Genomic DNA, 23,634 nt, shown 5'->3' on the forward strand with positions numbered 1-23,634 from the left:
CAAACAGCCAATCACTAGAAAGATTTGAAGCAACCAAACTTAGTCTGTGTTTAAAAAAAGAGTAAGAGCGGAAGAAAAAGGGGAACAAATGTACACGTCTCCGGAGAGGGCCTTTTCCGAAGTGATGCATGACCCCCTCCATAGCCCTTCAAGATGTGGCGTATTATCCTTGAATTTTAGCAAGATGTAATTGAGGCGGCCGAGTCAAGTGCTGCCGTAAATCTACTCAAAACGAGACTAATTGGGCCATTAAGATTTTAGACTCTGCGCATTTTTCATGGCAAATTGGTTCTGCTCTTCGCCAGTGTGGGCGGGGGTGACAGTGAAAGGTGCTGAGTCGGCTTGTTGAAGCGGCGCGGGGGAAAACTGCACTTTCAGCTCGTATCGTCAGTTAGAGTGAGAGGTGGATAAGGACAGATCCCGCGCACTTTTGCGAGAGGACAAAGCCACGCTTTTTGCGTAGCTGATAGGCAGACAGACAGGAAGTGAGAGATGTCTTAATCCCCCCGTCATATCTTGAAATGTTACGTTGTCACTAAAAGCATACAACAATGGTATCATAAGCATACAACAATGCTATCATAAAGTAGTTAATTAACTCAAATCTAGCTAAATATGACTAGACATACTGTATAAAACTTCTTTGCATGAAGTCGTTTCTTCACAAGCATTCTGTTTGCATTCAGGACTTTGGGAATGGCTCCGTTTTATCAGACGATCTGGATGAGGAACCAGAGTTAATCTTGGACGCAGAGCCCCGCTACGCCTCCCCCCTCACAACCATCGACCTCCTGCCCGGCCTGGAGAGAGAGATGGCCGTAGATGATGATGAGGACGAGCTGGAGGGGATGGAGATGATGACCGATCAAGAGAGATTCAAGGTCAGAGATGAGAGTTTGCCGTCTTACTTCAGCGACAAGAAGCGCTCCTGGGAGGAACCTGCGCTACTGAACCCCTATCAGTCTGACATGCAACAACAGGTGATGTCTAATAAAACTCTTTGTTATGAAAAATATTTCTTGGCATCATAGGCTTTGCTAATATCTGATTGGCTGATATCTGTTGATGTGTTTCTTAGAAATTTGGTGTAAAATGCAACCTTGACTTGCTCTTGATTTATGCAAAACAGCATCATGCAGTAAAAAAATAAGTCAATGATGAAAATGTTTTGTTATTGCGGGCACAGTTCACAGAAGAGGAGGAAAATCTCAGTGCGAGCATGGATCGTATTCAGCTCCATCAAAAGCCCCCAGGTAAGCGTATGTCTTTTTGTTCAAAGATTTGAGTCAGTATATTTGTATATAAGGAAAGTGTTTTACACTTCTGACTGTTTTCAGGTCAGTCTGTCTCATGGCTGGAGAGAGCAGACAGTGGGGCTGAATCTGACTCCAGAACTTCAGAGCTCACGTTGACCGACACGGACACAGAGTGAGTCCACATTCAGAATAAACACAAACACTTCTAGATTTCAATATTACTCTAGAAGTCTTTAAATAGTATATGATTTATTGAATACACACCTTACTTTCATAATAGTTTTAGTTTTAAATGTGTTCACAGTCACTATGTGGGATTTTTGGGGTTCCTGTATTGAATTTTAAATGGAATTTTGTAAATGGAACTTTAGCACCACCTCCTGGACAACTGTGGTACTGCGTTCGAAATCGGTAGAGCATCTTTAATAGCTATATAACAATTAGGATTTCTTTTTTATTTTAACCTTTTATATTGGCTGTGATGGGAGTTAAATCATGGATTATTCAAAATGCATAATTTAGAGTTTTGATACACATTAAGGGGAAATGATTATGTTTGTTGTAATTATGAAAATGAGCTAATGATGGAGATGTAAGCGCTGTAACGCAGGTGTGTTTGAGACGTTGAGAAGAAGGTGAGAAATGTAGTTAAAATGACGGCTTGAGCTACATGATTAAAGAGGTCAAATTGGTGTGAAACGCAGCTGAGGCGCCGACAGACGCAGTAGAGACAATGTGCAGTGAAAGTAGAGATTATTGTATAGTTGGGGGACAGCTTTGTCTCTTGAAGTTTGCTTAATGTGCTATTATTACTTGGAAAAATAATTCATTTTTTATTTTAATAATTCCAAAATAGTTTTCCTTGGTTAAAGATTCAGTTTAGAGTTAGTCTAAAGCAATTCTAATTGGTGTTATTTTTTTACTAAATTTAATGATACATCCTCATTTAAATAGTATGTGTGTCTGGCCACGATTCATTTGAAAATGGCAGGACTGCAAACTTAAAAAATATTTATTTGAAGTACTGTATTTATTATAGTTTTTTTTAGTTATTTTTAGCTTTTGTGTTAATTTTAGTTAAAGTTTTAGCAATTTTTGTATATGCTTTTTGTCATTTTATAATTTATTGGTTCATTTTTAATGTGCTATATATGATTAATACGTTTTAGTTTTATTTTAGTTTTGGTTAATTTTTTTAACTTCGTATTTGAATTCAATGAACAGGAACGTTTTCAAGGTTTTAATTTAAGTTAACTAAAATAAACTGGGTAAATACAAAAAGGTTATTTCAAGTAAATTATTCACATGCCGATTCATGTTTGGATGAACTTCATATTTTTCTCTATTATATTATCTGTAGCATTATAGGCAAGGCAAGTTTATTAATATAGCACATTTCATACACAATGGGCAATTCAAAGTGATTTACATAAACTGATTGACAAAGAGAAATAAGACGTATCTATATAATGGAAATAATTTATGATCACAAATACAATTTAAGATTTTAAGAAACAATAAAACAGCAATAAAATTGATAAAAAAATGTGAGTGTATATATAAAAAGAATAAGAACAAAGGACAAAATATTAGAAATTGAAGCGCAGTTGATGTAAACCAGAATTATACTGAATAATAATAATAATAATAAAGCACCAGTTTTTAGTTTGTAGATAAATAAACACTATAGTTTTATTTTTATTTGTGTATATAAAAATGTCTGAAACCATAAAGCCACTATTGTGTTGCTGTTATTAAACCTAAAAAGTTATATATCAATGAACAATCAGAATATAATTACACTTTACTCTTTCTGAATACTAAAATAATAACGCTGGTTATTTTGATCCATTTCGCAAATACTCCCTCTCATAGTTTTTCCACACTGAAGTGGAACTCGCTCTTTTTCCAAAATTCTGTATCAAATAAAGTTAGATTCTTTCTTTGATTTGAAAGTAATATTGTCTTTGTGCCTTTTGAGGATCTGAGTCTTGCTTGTGTTTGTACCCGACAGGTCTTTAAAGCTGACTTCCTCTACAAACAGGAAGAGAAGAAGCCAGGGAGCTGGTGTTCCACCGGTCAGAGGAAGCCAAAGGTGCAATGAACTTGAAGAAGCTGTTTGCATGATCGGTGTTAATTAAAATTTTGGAGCGTTTGTTTCATATAGTGGTGTGTTTAATGTTCACAGCGATCTTCCAGAGAGGGAGGAAGGGGAAGGTGAAGAGACGCCTGTTTTCAGTCACTGGGGTCCACCACGCAGGCAAGACTTCTAAACACTATTTAAATAGCTTGAGTCTGCTTTTCATATCTGACACATTATCAACTGTTTTGGTTAAAGACCCACTAAGTCTTGTCTTCATATTTCTATGTACTTCTCAGTGTCTGACTATATATTTATGTTTATTTCTCTAGAGTGGAGGTTTGGTTAGAACCGCAGCAGTCTTTGGGAATCAGCATAGTTGGCGGCCGCACTGTTATAAAGAGACTGAAGAACGGAGAAGAACTAAAGGGCATTTTCATCAAACAGGTGCTGCCCGACAGCCCAGCTGGAGCCACAGGTGCCCTTAAAACAGGAGACAAGATCTTACAGGTGTGTAAGAAACACACACACTTCCACAAACATTTTGCAAATGATTTGCACGTGTAAACTGTTATAGTCCAGTTTAATCCTGGAAAAGGTTTTGTGTTGGCTGGAAGTTTTGCATAGGTGTCATTTGACATGTACAGTTACATTTATGCATTTGGCAGATGCTTTTATCCAAAGCGACTTACATTGCATTATCCTATACATTTATATGTATGTTTAACCCACAACCTTGCATTGTTAATGCAATGCTCTTACCACTGAGCTACAGGAAAGAGGAACTTGACATGGCTAAAACGAATATTATCGGTTGTTTTAGTTGTCACACAATGGGTATACACAATTTAAGTTTAAAAAATGCTGTATTTTCCACATACCGTGCATGTTTGTAACTCCTCTATGCTCCTCTCTGAAACGCGCTGATTTTTAACAAAGCTCATCACTCTTAAAAGCAAGGTGTGCTATGATTGGCCAGTTAACCCCTTTAAAGTTGTTTAAGAATAATGCCAATTATTGTTTTAAAATCATGCTCCTATAATTCCACTCTTATCTGCTTCTGTCTTCCTGTTCTGTCCCCTCGTCTTCTATCTCTGATAAATAGGTGTGTGCGGTGGACTTGCAGAACGCCAACCATGAGGAGGCAGTACAGGCTATCAAAAAAGCCTCCAATCCGGTAGTCTTCGTTGTGCAGAGTCTTTCCTCCACTCCACGGGTAAACCGGCCCTCCACATCCACACAAACACAAGCTCTGTCCCAAAACACATCGAGCTGTCTAACAAAAAAGCATGCCTAGATCATTTCCAAAATACGTTATTTTGGGTAAAGTTTAAAGTAGTTCAGCCTCAAAAATTAAATTCTTTCATCATTTACACACTCTCTTGTCATTTCAAACCTGTATGACTTTCTGATTTCTGCAGAACACAAAAGAAGATATTTTGAAAAATGTTGGTAACAGAACATCACAGCCCCCCATTAACTTCGATAGTAACCATTGCACATTCTGTACATTCTTCAAGATATCTTCTCTTGTGTTCTGCGGAAAAAGTCATACAGGTTTGAAATGACAAGAGACTCAGTCAATGATGACAGAATTTTCATTTTGAAGGTGCAGCTTTGCATATATCCTCCACTGATACGACAATCCCAGAATGCACTGCAACAATCTTAGTAAATGAATGAATCCAATTCACATTTTTTTATCTACTAACAATAAAGGGATCATATTATAGACAGTACAATGTTAAAATACTATAGAAAAAAAAATCGATAACATAAGCTGCTGTCTTCCCCTCATTTCTGCTGGGATGATCTCTTCAAAGCCAGTTGCCGATATAGAGGAAATGCAGCGGGACACTTAGCCAGGTTCATTTGAAACCCCATAATCATTTCCTGCTGCTGTGCACCTGAGATAGGATGCCCCCCGCCTCTTGATTCATAGTTGAGTGCTTTCAGTTCTGAAAATGGGGGCAATTCATTTCCAGTTCAACAATAATAATTCTACTCAGTTGCTGTACAAGAGCTGTTTAAAATCATGGGTAAATGACAGCAGGCTCCATGGACGCTTCCGGTCTTGAGGTAAATGTCTGTAGCACACTTTCGATGACCTAAAGGCTGTCATATTCTTACATAAGGATGTGACATCCTTTAACAGTGTCACTTTTCCCATCATGCCTTGTGCCGATTGCCTCTAGCTTGTTTGGCATGGTTTATTTTGAGTATTGCTTTCTGGTGTCCCTTGTGGTGCTGTACCACGGCCAGATGCTAATGCTGCCTGATTGAATGCTTTCAAAAGTGTCAGAGCACTTTCAATAATAATAGCGATGCTAACAGGATGTCATTGATTGATGTCTTTCTCTGCCTGAGACAATTGATTTCGTGCGCTCTCAGCTCCAGCCGGGGAACACACAGATCTCTCGAGCTGGGTTGGTTTTCCACGAGGATGACTTTCTGTGTGTGTGTTTGCAGCCTGTTTCTGTGACGGCCTCCAGCATTAGGCAGCATAAAGCTAAAAGGAAAGCCGCCCAGGTGAGTTGCAAGCCTGTGATATTGTGGCTTTTTGCCTTTTAAAGGGATATTTCATAATAATTATAAATAATTTAATAATTGCAATTCTGTCATTATTAAAAACCTGTATAAATGTTATTGTTACGCAGGACACAAATGAAGATATTTGGGAGAATGTTTGTAAACTAACTGTTCTGGGTCACTATTAACTACTTTAGTAGGGTACAAAACTTCACTGGTAGTCAATGGTGACCCAGAACGGTTTGGTTTCCCACATCTTCGTTTGTGTTCAACAGAACAAATACATTTACTCAGATTTGAACAACTTGAGGGTGAGTAAATGATGACAGAATTTTCGTTTTTGGGTGAAGTATCCCTTTAACAGCTAAATCCTGCAGTGAAATGCAAATACGGTACTGGCTAATATTTCAACCATTTAATCTTTGTGTTGGGGTCTTGTCTCTTAAACTTCTTTGGCCTTTTCTAAAGCCTTCTTTGAAACAATAAAAGGATAAGCAACTAAATAGGAAGGCTACTAATATTTTTTACAGAAACTGCTAGATTGTGTTTTCAGTGCTTCACCGCTCTGCTCTGTAAGTGGCTGTCTGCTGCGTCAGGACTTGAGCTCAGATCTGCGGCATTCGCTGATCTAGATTCTCAGTGCAACTGCAGTTTCTATAATGATCCTGTTATTACCACCCAGCTGCCCATAACAATCACACCCTGGGTTCCGTCCTTATGAAGCAGAATGCTGTATTAAAGGAACAGTTCACGAGTTGATTCAAATCAGTATAATTTCTTTGTTCTGATGAACACAGAGAAAGATATTTGGAAGAACGCTTGTAACCAAACAGATCTTGGTCACCATTGACTACCATAGTAGGAAATATTGCGTTTTAAAGTTATTTTTCTGTTGAACAGAATAGAAGATATTTTGAAGAATGTATATAAGCAAACAGTTCTGGGGCAATTTTTCCTACTATGGATGTCAATGGGGGCCAAGAACTGTTTGGTTAAAACATTCTTCCAAATATCTTTCTCTGTGCTCATCGGAATAAAGAAATTTATACAGATTTGGAACAATTTGAGAGTGTGTCATTACATTTTTGGGTGAACTGTCCCTTTAAGGGTCCGTTTCAAAATGTTTGAACTAGTGCAAGTGTAAAAGGCTGGTATAAACGGTCACACTATGTTATACCCGAGGACAATTTTGCATAATTCTGAGAAACGGTGTCTGGCCTCGAGAGACCCGCTGAAGAATTCCAATTTGAAATCTTCTGCGTACCTCTGGAGTTGCCGTATTTTCAGTAAACCAGTTTTATCAAGCAATTAATTTGAAATTACGGTAATTTGCCTAATAGCTTCTCTATCCATTAGTTACATTCGGCTCCTGAGGCTACGTGATTATTTACAGCAATCACGATGCTGGTCCCTCTAATTACACTCGGCAAATTTAATTAACATTTCGGCCTGTTTCCAACAGAAAATGCTTTTATGTTCGGAAAATTGAGTCTTGTGTAACTGCATTCGACTTTGAAAATTTTTGCATCCAATGCTTACAGCACACTCAGTTCCTAGCGTAGCAAAATTAGCCTCGGACGCAATCACGTAAATGATTGTACTCACACCTCTGATGGTGTTTCCCCCCCTTTGTATTGTTTTTCCATCGTTCATTAGATATCAATTAGCATTGAGCTCTCTGTAGCGGTGAAACTGGGTTATGACGCTCCAGAGGGCTGCTAATATCTTATTAGCGCTAATAGATCAGTTATAGATGCTAATATGTCCGAAGATAAAAATATATAGCTACATCTTCATAGGTGTACAAACAACTTATAATGAAGCGTTATGTTATTATTATCTTAGAATGAGCTAATTCTATCTACACACACGCTGGTCCCCTTACATGCAATTCACCATGTTGTTTCTACAGTAGCCCTAAACGGACAAACTGCTACAGAGCGCATTTCATAAATACGTTATCTCCTGTCAGCCACCATAGTGCTTTGAATCTAGGGCTGGAGTGAGCCATCGGTTGCAGTTCGCAACCTCACCGCTAAATGCTGCTAAATTTCATACACTGGACCTTTAAAATATTAAATTAATATTTTGTATTTATGTATTTATCTATTAGTGAAGGTCCAATCCATAGGTTTACCCTAAGAAAAAAGTTACGTTTTAGTAATCTTTAGTCCAATAGTAGTGATTGTACGTAACACTTTCTTAGAAATGAAGAAATAATATAATTTGGGGTCCAATGAAAGGTAATATTATCTTAAATTTGTCAAAAATCCATGAACCTGTGTGGGTCAAAATGCCTGATTCTTGGATATGGATGACTTAAACCAATGATTCTTAGCACCATCACCTGAGGCTTTTTCAACCACAGGTAGCAGTTTTTGATATAGCCCACTGCATGATTTCTAGCTGTAACCAGTTACGTTTGTTCCTGTTCTAGCGGTTTTATCTATTGCCAGTTAGACCTCTCTCTCCCTCACACATGCATACGCACATAAACACATTGATTCAGGCAGAAGTAGTTTTCCATGAGGGGTGTAATTAAATTTGTTTCACAGAAGTGCTTGTGAGTTTAATTTCGTCCAAATGGAAAATACTTTAAGTCGCACAACCTTGATAAAAATCACAGCGCAAATGTGATATTATTTCTCGGCTTACTGAGGGCACCCCTGAGAAATCCATTCCCATTTAGCATGAAATGTGTGTGATTGCATTTATTTTTGCATATTTCTCTCAGAACGCTTCACTTTTTTTCATGTTGACCTTGTTTATCACTCTGACTAAAGTAAAATGTCATACTTTACCAGCTGGCGCACCTTCATTATTATTAAATCAGTAAGGAAATAACTTCTCATGCCACAGTAGTTGCAGTTAACATTTATATTTTAGTATACTCCTATGACCAAATTCGCTATTAGTATGCATTACATTCTCCTCTGGGACGACAGCCCAGAACTATTGATGACTCGTTCTGCTCTACACAGATTTTTGTCCAATCAAATGCTTCCATTTTTTCCTTTTCCTGTTTTCACATCACCACGAATTCACATTAATTTCTAACTTCCTTATGTGTGCTTTCATCTGTTTATAGCATCTCGAGTGTGGTTCAATGTTTGATCTGTCAAATCTCTAAAGGAGCTTTTTTGATTTCTTAAGCAGAAAGCGGGTCAGGCCAGCTGCCCTCCACCCATGCGCCTCCCCCCACCCTACAGACCTCCCACCCAAATGCAGGAGGAGGAGGAGGAGGAGGAGGAGCGGCAGGAGGAAGAGGGGAGTGAGGAGCAGTCGAGAGGTGAGTGTTCTGATGCAAACAACTAGGCTGCCCTTCCATGTTTGAGTCCTCTCGAAATAGTTTTCTGGCCTTTATTTCTTGTGCACTGCAAATATGATTGCATTGTGCATGTGACGTGTGTTTATTCCTGCGACTGTCAGATCTGTCACTGATTATTTACTCGAGTACTTATCATTTGCTAAAGCACACGTTCCCATCAATCAAATTGAAGGAGGAGTCATTTGTAATGCAGTTCATAAGAGATACTGGGATGTTGATGGTCAACAGCCATTGATGCTGAAGGCGTCAACATGCCTTACTGCTTAAACGGTAGACTCAGCAGCTTCCTTTACTCCGGCGCGTTCAGGAACGACGCAGTCAGCACTTTTACTAATCCCTCAACATTAGGAAACGTGTGCTCGTGGATTAAGATAAGAGATACGTTGTATTGAGTTTATTCAGTGTTAAATAAACACAAACTTTGCTTAAAACTTGTTAAAATTGGATTACGGTGTAAAATGGGATTGCAGTGTCGGAAGTGCGATAAGACTAATCGCCGTGTCACGATTTGCTGACTCTTGTGTATTTTGGATTGGAATTTGTGTATTTAAAAACGGTATTACATGAAGAGTACAGTGAGGATTAGAAGTCTCACATTAAAGGTCTGATATTCACTTTTTTCAATCAATCTTTTTCCTAATAAGCAAACAAGATGTTAAAGGTCAAAAAATATATAAAACTGTATGACGCTATTTTTAGGTTACTAATATGGAAGCAAATTTGTGACATTGACCATGTTTGCGGCTCAAATGATTAATCGCCATTTCCAGAATAAAAGTTTGTGTTTGCATAATATACATTGGGGGAAATAATTATTTGATCCCCTGGTGATTTTGTAAGTTTGCCTGCTTGCAAAGAAATGAAGGGTCTATCATTTTATGGCACGTTGATTTTAACCGATAGAGACAGAATATACAAAAAAAATCAGTCACTGAAATAAGTATTTGATCCCCGGGCAAAACATAACGTTGTACTTGGTGGAGAAACCCTTGTTGGCAAGAGTTAAAACATTTCTGATAGTTGGTCACCAGGTTTGCACATGTGTCAGGATATATTTTAGTCCACTCCTCTGTCAATCTTTAAGGTTTCTTGGTTGTCGCTTAGCAAATTTGAGTTTAGTCCTATAGAATATCTGTGAAGGAGGCTAAGTGTCTAGAGACTGGCTAGGACATCAAATGTGCTTCTCCTTAAGCCACTCTTTGGTTGTCTTGGCACTATGTTTTGGGCATTTTTCATGTTAAAAGCACATCCATGACCCATCTTCACTGATCTAGTTAGGTGGAGGAGGTTCTTATCCAACATTTTATGGTACAAGAGCCCGCCCCTCAATGCGTTGAAGTCTTCCTCTACCCGTAGCTGTGAAAAAGCCCTAACGCATAATGTTTCCAACACTGTGCTTCTCTGTAGGGATGGTGTTCTTGGGGTCATAGTCAGCATTTCTCTTCCACAAAAAAAAAAAGAGTCAATTTTGGTCTCAAACCAGTGCCAGCACTTTCGCCAAAGCCTTCAGACTTCAGATTCTTGGGCAGGAGGATCTTGCGGGTGCTTCAGGATTTCAATCTTAAGTGGCATAGCGTTTTAGCAATGGTTTGCTTGCTAACTGTGGTCCTAACTGTCATTAACAGTCGAAATCATCACAAGCTTCTTCTGTATAGTTCTGGGCTGATCTTTAACCTTTCTCATGATCATCTTTATCCCATTGGGGAAATCTTGCAGGGCGCTCCAGACCAAGGGCAATTTACAGTTATTTAGTATTTCTTTTATTTCCAAATAATCGCACCAACAGTTGTCTTCTCACCAAGCTTCAATCTGTAGCCTATTCAAGGTTTGTGCAGGTCTACAATCTTGTCCATGTCATCCTATGAAACCTATTTGGTCTTGACCATGGTGGTGGAGAGGTTGAAATGGAAGATACAGATTATGTTGGCAGGGATCTTTTATATACATAAAAAGCTTTTAAGAATGTACTTTCTTAAAGTCACCGGACTAGTCTGCGGTCCATATAGGCACATAACCTATCTGTGGACCCAGAACTCTTGCTACTTGGTAGGGGATCAAATACTTATTTCACTGAAAGAAATGCAACAATTTATAACCTTTATATACAATTCTTCCTCTTCATTTTTGGTTGATATTCGGTTTCTATTAGTTAAAATAAACCTACCATAAAAATGATAGACCCTTCATTTCTTTGTAAGCAGGCAACAAAAGGGGATTAAATAATTATATCACTCACTGTTCCTCTGTTTTCTGTGCAATTAATTGCAATTAATCGTTTCACAGCCCTAGCTGTTTTATAATTCACTCGCATCCATACGCTGTTTGGTTCCGTGATAAAACGCTGTATTAAAGTTACAGTGTGTAGGATTTTTAAAGGATTTATTCACCAAAATGTAATATATAATACAAAACGATGTTGTGAGTGGTGAAGAAATACCTTACAAAATGAACCGAAATGTTTATATTACCTTACAATGAGCCATTTTATGTATATACACCGCGGGCACACCCTCACATGTAATTTATCAATGTGCACAGCCATGTTTCTATAGTTACACTACACGGACAAACTAAGCACGTTTCGTAAAATGAAGGATGCACTGGGACTATTTCTTCTTCTTCAGCTGTGTTTTGAGGCAGCTTGCAAAGCGACTACATAGAAGGATTAGCAGAAGAAGAGGAAGAACAATAACATCATTTTCTTGTCATGTTCTTTATTAGAATTATAAACGGTTCTTTGTTACAGTAAGAAGCAAAATTTGCGATAATGGCGGACCACACATACTCTGCACAAGAGCCGATAGAGGGTTTGCTAAGCTACGTTGAAGTTGCCAGATTTATGCTGGAGCGCTAAATTTGTCTAATTTCCGCTATATAAGTGAACTGTTTGTTTGATAGCTACAGCTAATAGATGAGCATCAAGTGAGTTTTTCCTTGTTTTTAGCACTTTGTAATTGTACTATAATTCCTTTTTGCATGGCCGTGTGCAAATCAAATTAGAAATCATTTTTTCAATCATAATTAGCATAAATCGGATGTAAATTATATTATAATACTGCTTAGCTTCTGTGCATACAAAAGTGTAATTTAATAATTGATAGGATAAAATTCAAACTTCCAAGTTGCATAGTTTATCAGCAATACAGTGTAGACGAAGATTTGAGAAGATACAATTGATCAATTGGGGTGATGCCAAACGTCTGCTGAGACTTTCGCCGTTAGATTACACGCCTTTAGCATTAGCAAGCGGTTTCAATAGGCAGTAAGTTACAAACCAAGTTACCGTGCCAAAAAATACTATGCAAGATAAGCGAATACATCACTGACACAATGCTAAACAAGAAACGATAATATTCACTATAACGATTAGAGTAAATAATGAATTAAGGCAGTTTATTTTATTTATTTTTCTTTGTAAATAAACCTCGTCACTTGACTTGCAAAGGTTACTCTCTGCTGTCTCAGACGACATCTCTGTCCTGTGTCCGTAGCTTCGGCCTGTTGTTCGCCTGTGAGACGTAGACTGCAATTATCAACACCACCGATAATGGCCGCTATCATTTACGGAACCCTTTTGTCCTGTGACGCCAACCGTAGCTTCTCTAATGGGAGGGAGAGGGGGGTATCGGAGCTGTAGGTTGCAATTTCCTAAATCGCCAATAGTGTGCTCTGAAACTAACACACAGAACCTTTAAATGTAAAACTGCAATATGTAGACTTTAATTTGATTAGATTTTGAACACTCCAGTTAAGTTCAAATTTTAGCAATGTTTTTATGTTTGGGGTTATATACAGTTTCAGCGGGAACACATAAAAAAAAACGTTACTGTAGCTTTAAATTAATTGATTATGATTATACAGTAAAACATTCTTATGAATTAATATCTATTAAATTGTCATATTTTAACCAAACACAGATCGTAAGTTCACTGTTTACGGTCTATCATACACATCCTAGAAAACATCTATATTGACCACACAAATGTTACCCCAAAATGAATGATTCGCTTTTTAGCGAACAAATATTTAAAATAAAATATTAGTACAAACATTATTTTTTGATGCGTATGTATTTTATCTGCACATGTGATTGCCAAGTTCTCTGAACTGATTTCGAACAGAATAAATGAAAACTGAAAACATAATTATTTTCATGTATTTGCCATAATAACATGCATCCATTTTTTATTATTTAAAAAAAGTTTAAATATAAAATCAGGATACTTTTCAGAAGATGGCAACATAACAAGAGGGTTAAATATTTTTGTCTTTCTATATTCTTTGTATATACTTTGTATATTTGTCTATAAATATTCTGGCATGTATCTCGCAAAGCGTAGCTCTGGTGTCGACCGTTTCCAGATTTACACGTTCATGAGAATGAGTGAACGCTGCCATCTGTTAGCTTCTCTGCTGAAAGCCAAACAAGCAGACAATTGTTGAGCGTTGGAAAAGGGACCTTCATGTGGCAATTTATCTCCAGTTCAGGACATCAGTCAGCCTACTGAATTATACAGAACTCGCAAGATGGTCAAATAGAAGACGCCAGGTTTTTCACCGCAGACAAAAGACCTGATTTCCCTCTAGATCCATCTTTGGCAGCATTACCTGCTACAGCGTTAGTTTTCAATCCTGAAGTGAGGACGGTGCTTTGTGGCCTGGGATTGGCAGTCATAGATGTGTGCGACTTGTATGCCGAGGAATAACAATTTCCCTTTAGATTCGCGTTATTGTGATTTAGATGGGACGTTTTGACGTTTTGTTTGTTTTGCACGAACCTGCAAGTTTACCGTTATGCGAACACCTGCTTAAAATGGCACTCGCGTAGATCTCTCTCTCAGTTGTTTCAATGTCATTGCACTTTGCAGGCTGTAGATGTTTCTGGTAGAGATGGTCCTGGGGGAAATCCCAGGTACGGGTGGAGGTCACGCCCCGGAGTCTCTCCCATATGTCATTTCCACACTGTCACCTGCATAAAATTGACACTCGACGACATTTGCCATCAATTCAGATGAATTGCATGGATTGTACAGTATAAGACTTTTTAATAATAATTAATAATTCATTACATTTATATAGCGCTTTTCTGTCTGGGCACTCAAAGCGCTTTTACATGATAAGGGGGCATCTCCTCAACCACCACCTACTTTTTCTTATTGAATGCAAAAGATTGCCAAGCGTGGCACGCTGACCTGATTAACTCTCTTTGTGAGAACTTCATCTGCATCTCAGATTCATCCTGATGTCCCTTGTGCATGTTCTTTTTCAAAATCCAGCCTTTCCCCAGTAGTGTGCTTGTATGCATGTATGAGTGGCCGATACGCCCCTGCAGTCGCTTCCCCTCCCTGCCAACTGTAATTACTGCTGCATGATTAATAACTTCAGTGATTCCAGGAGTTTGGCAGGCCGTCTGTTTACCCGCTGCGCGCATGTTCCCACGCAGGCTCGCTTGCATCCGGCGTGCTGCATGAAGCCTTCTGCGTGTGTGCCTGGAGACCGCACGTCGACGGATTAGCGCGCTGGACTCGTGGACTGCTGCCAAACAGCAGCTAAATGTACAACCATCAATGTCAGAGCGTTCTTCGTCTATTTCACCCCTGCGGCTCTGAAATGTAGTGGGAGGCCTTGACAGTCTTTCTGCACTAACCTACCTGTCATTGACAGGAGTCACTTCCTGTCATGTTTGATTTCCTAGTTTCCATTTATTTGCTTATCTGAGGCTTTTATCCAAAGCAATTTAAGTGGCTCTAAATGTTGTTGTTTTTTGCGTGTGAAGTTCGAAACTTGTGTTTTTTCCTTTTGGGATTGACATCTTGACCTTGAAACGTTTTCAACACTGTACCTGAGCTCAGAGATCAGTGAGGTAAACAGGTGTGAGCGTATCAAACAAATCATGCGTCATAAGAAACCACATCAAATCAAAAGTTTTTGATTTAGAGCAGGAGATTTTTTGTCTAAATATTGAATACATTTTAGAGAAGCATCGCTACAAAATTTCTCCACTTATACCGAGTCCGATAGTTTAGACTAGAGTGATATCTGCTGATGCCTTTACTGATGCCGATATTATATTAACTCGCATTTAAATTAATTTCATCCATATTTCTTAACTTGGTAAATGTTATTAATTCATATGACTATTAATAATGGACATCAAATTTCTTTACATTTTCTATACACGGAGCACAAAATCATAGCATTTTTGCTTATTTTGAGTGATAGGATATATTTATCGGCTGTATAGCCCTTGTGTGAAAAATAGCTCTTATCGTCCAATAATGATTATTGACCGATATATTGTTACATCTATAATAAATATTGTTTGAAATTATTTGTATGATTTATTTATATAATTATTATTAACTATTTTTATTGTGTAAACACATCTTACCTTTTTTACTTTGCCCATAATGTGATTTGCGTATTTTGATTAATATCGGTAGACAATTTCTGCATATGTGATTAATCATAATAATAATAATAATTTGTTACAATTATATCACACTTTTCTGGGCACTCAAAGCACTTTAGATTTGAGGAGATTCCGTTCTTCTATGTAATTTACAAAAATCTCATCTAATCATAATCCTTGTGATATTAAGTGTTAAGTGCAAGCACGAAACATTCATAATTTTTGGCACAGAGTGTACAGACGATAGCACTGTTTAAAATGCGATGTTGCTGTTGTATTAATTGGCTGTAAAGTGTAATATATTTACTACATAACATAAATCAACATCTCAATAATCGTGAGTATCATTTTACCCATTTCGAAATGAAAAGTTTAACATGCTGAAAAAATAAAATCAGATAATTTTTTTTTGCCATCGACAATACATAGTCCGAAGAAAAAAAATCACACATTTGTACATTATGGTATCATTACTCGTATGCCGAAACGACAAGGTACTGGCATAACAATGAGCTCAAAACAACAGTTTAACATAACAGTCACTAAAAATGAGTCGTCCGAAAGTTCAGAAGTGTACATTTGATCGCTTTTGTCTTTTATGACTAATACTGTACTCACGAACCAAGTATCAGATGTAGTCACCCATAATCGCATCCCACCTTTCCTGTGTTACAGAAATTTGGAAAATATTTTTTCTTATATGTGAACATTTTCACAGTTTTTGTTTATTTGCAATATAACGTAATTAATGATGTAAGCTCAGAATTGACTTGAGCTTAATATACACCAAAACATTGATGCTACATATTAATAATAAATATTACTACAAAAGTTAACACCACAGAACTCTACAAGAACTATAAAAAGCTGAAACAAAAATTGGTTAAACTGTGTTATAGTGCATCACTAATATCTTATACTGGTGGCAATCGCAAGAACCGAGTCTTAGCACTCCTCCGCATTTCATCTTCTTTCCTCTGGTTTTCCAGAAGAACGTGACAAGTTGCCGAAACACCGTCTCGATGTTCTTCAGACCAGCCTTAATTATGAGCCGTAATGAAGCGCAGCTAATGAGAAGTCTCTGCACTTGCTGCGAATGTTGTCTTTCAAGAACGAAGAAAGTAGCAAGTGATCACGAACGCCTCACTTTGTACCTTCTAAGCATTTTCGCTAGCCGTGTCCTCTTACCTCTCTTCTCGTGTCCATCTCTGTTTTCATCACCTTCATTATCCTTTCATCTGTTTTCTCGCATTTTCTCGGACCGGGTCGTGAATGCGGCTGTTTTATGCTTGGCGGTGAAGGGTTGATTTTATGAGGATCAGCATTCATTAGACAGGCCCGGAAACCTTGACAGCTTTCGTACATATATTTAAATCAAATTGCTTAGCCTCAGCAGTTTCTCCTCCAAGATTACAATGCTCCTGATCAGTTTGATGTCCTGGATGGTGGACCCTTGTAGAGTGTGTTAGAGAGACTAGCAGCGTCTTTTCATATGACGTATATGTAATATTTTATTAATATTAATGATTGTATTACTAATAATGATTTATATTTATTGTTAACAGTCATTTTTAAAACTGTGCTTTTTTATTTATATTTTAGGCACACTGTTCCTTTTACGATATCATATAAGTTATAAACAATATAAAATATTATATGTGTGTGAGAATAACGGGAAAACATTATAAAATAATCTATAAATTTATAAAACAAATTATTATAACCATCACACACTTGGCCTCAAGCGAGACCTGTTATAAGCCCTGATAGGACGTATCAGGCATATCAAAGAAAGTTCAAATAATATCTTTGTTTCTCTTTTGCAGGCTAGTGAAGGCGACTATATGTCCAGGAATTCCCCAATAGTAATCTGTGTTCTCGTCAAGAGAGCCCAGGAATAAAATATCATCAAGGATTCTTCTTTTTTCTTAATCTCTCGTTGCTTCTGTTCTTAAAGGTTCAGATGTTATTGTGGGCTGATAGGCTGCGGTGTGCAGGTCGGTCTCAGGGTAGTTGTGCGGCTTCTTGCTCTGTGATTAAGATGTGTTGCATCAGGGTTACTGGTGGTGTGTGGGAGCGTGTTGTGCATTTGCGTGTTGCTTTTCTCTGTCCGTTGGTTCTTGGTTGGGGCTTCTTTGGTATTTGGTGGTTTCTGGCTCTCTTAGGTTCAGGTTGGACTCTTCTTCAAGGGACAGTTCACCCAAAAAATTTGATTCTGTCATTATTTATTCAATTCTCATGTCATGTTAAACCTATATGACTTTCTTTTGCAGTATTTGGAAAAGGGAAACCAAACGGTGGTATGCATTGACTTGGATTGGTTTTTGTGTACAGTAGAAGTCGATGGGTGACATCATTGTTTGGTACCCAACAGTCTGCAACATATCTCATAAGGTCATACAGGTTTAAAATGACAAGAGGCTGAATAAATATGAACAGAACTTTCATTTTTGGATGAAAAGTCCCTTTTTAATGCGTTTTTCTTGATAGGAAATCACTAATTTGTGGACGTCTACATATTCTCATTTCGATTCATGATTTACTTATCTAACATTTTCATTCATCTTTAAGAACTGGAGTTGGAGTTTTTCATTCTAATATTTACAAACTCAATTATTTATTGCAGTTTACTATTTATGTATTTATATTCGCAAAGCACTGATTGTAATAAACCAGTTTACCTCACGAGTCATTCAGTTTGGCCTTTTTATTATTCTCTGCAGACATTCGGGATATTCAGGTTTAAATCTGACCTCCGTCATGTCCCCTCTCTACACTCTCCATCAGGAAACTAAATAAGCACATTTTGGAGAATTTAAAAAATGGTGCTACACTTTCCCTTCAAGCTGATGTGTGAGGGACAGGACTCTTCTCGAATCTGATTTTCAGTCAGAGGAGCGAGAAAAAGGAAGCAAAAAGAGTCATTCATTAGAGTCTATTCAGGAGACTCTTTACACTTTTTAGACACTGTCAATCAACATAGCTCATCCATCATCTAAACAAAATACGTCCAGCTAGAAATACGTTAGGTATAGTAAGACAAATGAATAAATGTAATGTGTAAACTTATAGTAAGACAACTGCTTAATTTTCCAAATGCAGTGTATTTATTTGTGTGTGATGGTATGGGATCTTCGGAGGAGTGTAGTTTTTTTAGGAATCATAGTCAAAATATTCACATTTATTAGCACACAAAAATTAACTGCTCATTTTGTCTCAAATGTTAAATGATTTTTTTTACAGAATAATTAATATTTCTATATTTTTATATATTAATCGCATCCTGAATAATATTTTGTGTTTACATCATATATGTCTGTGTACTCTGCATGATAATTTTGTTTTTATAACCACATGCACATACTGTACATGTATACACATTTAGCATTTTCCAATATTTAAAAATTCTATATAAATATGTAATCATTTTTATATTTAATATTTTTCTAAAATATATCCGTGTTTGTGTTTATAGATACAAAATCACACAGCACATACACTCATTATTATGCAAACACAAACTTTTCTTCTGGATGCGATTAATCGCGATTAATCGGTTGACAGCGCAAATATTTTTTTATACAAAATAATATACAAAAATATGACATTTTGGAACCTGTTATTTTTTTCTGCTTCAAAAAACTTTTTTTTTTTTTGGTAGTCACATTATACTCATGATGTTGACTGAGTTTAGCTTGTATTAACCCAAAGATTATTTAAACAAAAACATGTTCACACCGCCGTCCTGAGAGCTGACAATTATTTGCTTCCTCTTCAACTTCACAGCGAAAGAACCGCCAGCAAATATCGCTCCAACAATCCAAAATACATTATTGTGTCCGCGCAGTCTTTGTCTTATAGATCCAGTGCCTTGTCTAATAGCGGGACAGAAAGAGATGTGTCGAGACGCCCGGGGCGGAAGAAAGCGTTCTTCAATCCATCAGCGCTAGCTGGAAGCCGGCCCTCGTTTATCTGGAGCAGGACACACTGATCCAGGACCAGAGATAGGGCCGTAATTATCACCGGCGTCTTCCTAATGTCAGAGTTATGAGACGGCTCCGCTCAACCATTAATAACGGAGACATACACGCCCTTTTCAGAGTGCTGCCGAACTCTGCACAGCTGCCAGCGCTGTGAATACACACCCTGACAGCTCTGGCCCCGTCCCAGTTACCTCATGCTTAATCTTCAGCGCATCATGGAAATGGTCTACTTGCGTAATGGGGGGAGAACGTGACTTCTTGGTTGTTTGCGTAACATTTTGTGTAGTGATTAACAGAAACCATGCAGTTCATGTAGAAAGTAAAGGATGTGAATCCAACCACATGTGCCCGGAGTTCATCATTTCATCACTACTTTTTAATTTTGCATTTATATAAAAGTAGAAGTCACTATTTTATGTCCGTTCTCGACAGATATTTTTGTTTTGATTTTGTCTGCTGCTTTTTATCCTTTTTTCACTGTGAAGAAACCGCAAACACTCTTGGTCTTGATCGCTCCATTGTTGTGTATATGTGTATTTAGGACACTTTCCCCCACAAGGGTGCGTCTAGGTCAGTATTAGAGTGTTTTGCAGTTTTCTAAGAGCTGTATGGTGCCGTCCCAGTTTCTTCAGCTTTCGTCTTAATTCATATACACTCACTAGAAAATAAAACAGGTCCTGCACCAAAACAAACCAACAAATCTCTCTCCCTCTCTCTCAACTTCAATTTCATATATAGTGTGCTTGACAAAATGCACATTCGTATTGCATACAAATCGTGAAAGTATGTTAACAAACAGATCATTATAGTAATAAAATAAAGTATGATGTATGCAACTTAAAGTGGTTTATAATATATGTAATATATAAAAACAGAAATCGAGCCTCTCTCTCTCTTTCTCCGTCTCTCCCTTCTCTCTCTCCTCTCTCTCCCTCTCTCTCTCTCCCTCTCTCTTCCATCTTTCCTCTTTCCACTCTCTTCCCTCTCTCTCTCACTTTCCTCTTTCTCTCTTTCCTCTCTCTGTCTCTCCTCTCTCTGTCTCTCTCTCTCTCTCTCTCTCTCTCTCTGTAGCTGAGAGTAAAGACTCACCGGTTAGCCATTAGTAAGCTAAACATTCTGTCATTGATCTGATTTGAAAGCTGAGCATTGTTATCTTGATTATGAAAGGTAGCATACTGACTTGCCAGATGCTATCTTAAAGGGCCAGCACACCTAAAATAACAAATTCTGTTGTCATTCTCCTCCTCGTGTCATTTAAAAAACCAAATGGCTTCTTGTTGTATTTTTCTGTGCATGTTTTTTTGTGAGACACGGTGAGGAATTTTCTGTAATGCGTGAGTATGTGTGTAACGCCATTAAAGGGTTACTCCCCATCCAAAAGTTGTTCTAAACATGTATACGTTTCTTTAAGTTGAATGTAAGCAACAAAAAATATTGACGCACCACAGTAGGAAATATGTAAATGTTTGCCAAAGGTGCTCAAAAACTGATTTGCTTAATTCTTCGAAATATCTCGTGTTCAACAGAACATACAAATTTATACAGGCTTGGAACAACTTAAGGGTGAGTAAATTTTTGGGTGGACTATCTCTTTAACAGACAAGACAAGTTTCACAGAAAAAAGAAGGTCCGTACGGGTTTGTAATAGCATAGGGACTTGCCTTTGGAGAAACATGTGAAGTCTTTATTTCAGGCGTACAACGCCTTTATGAAACTAACAACATTGATTTTGCTCTCAAAGCAAAGCAAAGGAACACATAAGTGAGTGCACTATGCAATCTGTATTTTCACAGCCCATTTAATGACGCCGCTTTGGTCTTTTCGCTGGTGCTTAAAATAAATTCCATACACAACATAAAACAGCTCCTGGTGATTTGGTTGTCCTTGCGTAAAGAACATTATTCTCGTCCCCTCGGTGTCTTAATTTAGAGACGATAGCTTCTGTGCTCCTCATAATGCCAATTGAGGGACGGACTGGCTGGCTCTCCCTCACGTCAGTGTGAAATTCCCCGTCTGGTTGAAAGCAAAGTGATCACAGAATGAAACTTCCTTGTGAGGTCTTTACAAAGCATTGTTGTGTTACTTTGCTCGATTTTTGAAGATGGACCTCCACGCAGGGATGATCGAGCCTTCTCCGGGATGAATCAAGCACCCTCGTTCGGCTAAACGCATGCCGGTTTGTGTCTCACCATTCATTACGGCTCAATCCTCATCTGTCGGTTTAATTTACTTGTTTACCCCTCCCATCTCGCCGCTATCGTTTCACAGAGAATAAATCTCCAATCACAAATCCGTTACCACTTCTCGCTCGGGTCTCGGACAAATGTGATCTTTAATCTGTCTTTTAGCCCCGAATAGTATCAAAGACATCATTACGGTCTCAGCGTGGTTTACCAATTACTGACACCTACCATCAATCAACAAAAACAACCCGCAAAGTCCAAGCTGTTTGCAATCGTGACCGATGTGCCGATACAGACGGCCCTCTGGCGTACACGTGTTTGATTCTAGAGCAATTTGTCTGTTCGACAACAAAAGCTTCGGAACGTCGCTGTGCATTCCTTGCGAGGTGCAGATTCGTGCACTCGGTTGTTGGGAGCTGCGCTTCAGTGGAGGCGTAATGGGCTTGAAAGCAGACGGGCTCCTTTGTGATTGGTTAATCGGACCGTTTCCTCCCACATGCCCGGCTAATTGTAGTACGGGACTGAGCGAATGAAATCAGCTCGCACCAATGAAGAACTTTCCGGAAAAGCTTTGCATTAGGGTATTTGGGTAAAAATCGTAATCTTTCAAGCACACCAAAAGGGGTTTGTAAATCTTTGCCGGTGCGTTGCCCCGGAGAGAGCGAGAGCGACGCGTATTAGACATGCTAGAGCAGAGCGACGCCGCTTTCCACTCTGAAGTCGAATTGGCAATTCGCGAGTCTTATTTCGTGACAAATTGTTCTGTGCTGACTCGAGCCTCTGGCTATTCACATGTGGAAGAGAGTAATAACAGCAGCGCTCTGCGTGTGTGTTGTAAGACAGAAGCATTACAAAACCTGTGGATTGACAAAGGAAGCTGTGATCAATATACCATTATGTCTTTAAACCACATGGGGACAGAGGATCGACCCCTAATTTTGCAGAATTAAAGGGACAGTGCGCAGAAAAAAATCCATTTTCTGTGACTCTTCTGTGGAACACAAAAGATATTTCGAGAAATGTCTCTGTGGTTTTGTGTCCATACAAGGGATGTCAATGGGGGCCAATGTTGTTGGGTTGCCATCATTCTTCAAAATATCTTCTTTTGTGTACTGCAGGGTTTGGAATGACATGAGGATGAGCAAATGATGACAGAATTTTAAACACTACATGTGGAGATGGTAAAATGCTACTGACAGGAAACTGAAACAGCTTTGTTTGTATATACAGAGAAGACTGAAAGAGAAATTTGCGAGGGAGGGGTAGGGATGCCGAGCCGTGTGCGTGTGTGTGTGTGTGTGTGTGTGTGTGTAGAGCGAGATCAGTTACGCACACACCGAGCACAGCGCTGCTCTCTCACTGCTTGCTGTGTTCAGATCGAGCGCCCACGCTGGCTCGCACAACACCATGACTTCTCACCTCTGGTTGGACCGACTAACAGTAGCGCTCCGCTGACACCAACACACACGCGCAGAGGGACGTACTGTATGGATACCGTAAGATCTGGTGTGCAGCCAGTGTAAAGGATGGACCATGGTGTCAGGTCAGTGTTTGATTTGTCCTGCGCTGTAATCGCCGGTGGTGTGTGTGCTTGTGTTTAACCTTGTGCATGCACCTGTGTGTGTTTGTTCATGGTCACTGAAGCACAGCGGTGTATTCGGGGTTTAAGCCAGGGGGTAATGCAGAAACCGGATGGTTCGGACTCTTTCTGCTGTGTTTGTCGCAGACGCGCACTTTGTGCCCTCTGTGGGCTGTGTGAAAAGTAGCTCTGCAGTTTTACAAAGCAATGTGACTGGATCTCTTCCCGTGCATGTATCTTTCTCAGCGCCTGCCGCTTTTCGCTCGTTTCTCAGTCTGTGTGTA

At 38.6% G+C, this 23,634-nt stretch overlaps 1 protein-coding gene across 8 annotated transcripts in view; it reads left to right on the forward strand.

Moving 5' to 3' along the window:
- The window catches only part of patj (PATJ crumbs cell polarity complex component), a 76,008-nt gene that overhangs the window by 25,227 nt on the left and 27,147 nt on the right, over positions 1 to 23,634 (forward strand). For 5 of the 8 annotated variants that reach the window (XM_056759670.1, XM_056759671.1, XM_056759669.1 and 2 more), the window contains exons 22-30: positions 687 to 980; positions 1,187 to 1,253; positions 1,338 to 1,428; positions 3,271 to 3,351; positions 3,445 to 3,516; positions 3,669 to 3,846; positions 4,442 to 4,552; positions 5,806 to 5,865; positions 9,019 to 9,154. In XM_056759670.1, the coding sequence (XP_056615648.1) occupies positions 687 to 980; positions 1,187 to 1,253; positions 1,338 to 1,428; positions 3,271 to 3,351; positions 3,445 to 3,516; positions 3,669 to 3,846; positions 4,442 to 4,552; positions 5,806 to 5,865; positions 9,019 to 9,154 (1,090 nt within the window). The remainder of the gene's footprint in view (positions 1 to 686; positions 981 to 1,186; positions 1,254 to 1,337; positions 1,429 to 3,270; positions 3,352 to 3,444; positions 3,517 to 3,668; positions 3,847 to 4,441; positions 4,553 to 5,805; positions 5,866 to 9,018; positions 9,155 to 23,634) is intronic. The other 3 variants (XM_056759672.1, XM_056759674.1, XM_056759675.1) reach the window with 3 other exon arrangements.

This window comes from Triplophysa dalaica, chromosome 10 (genome assembly GCF_015846415.1).
Source record: "Triplophysa dalaica isolate WHDGS20190420 chromosome 10, ASM1584641v1, whole genome shotgun sequence".
NCBI classification, from domain to species: domain Eukaryota; kingdom Metazoa; phylum Chordata; class Actinopteri; order Cypriniformes; family Nemacheilidae; genus Triplophysa; species Triplophysa dalaica.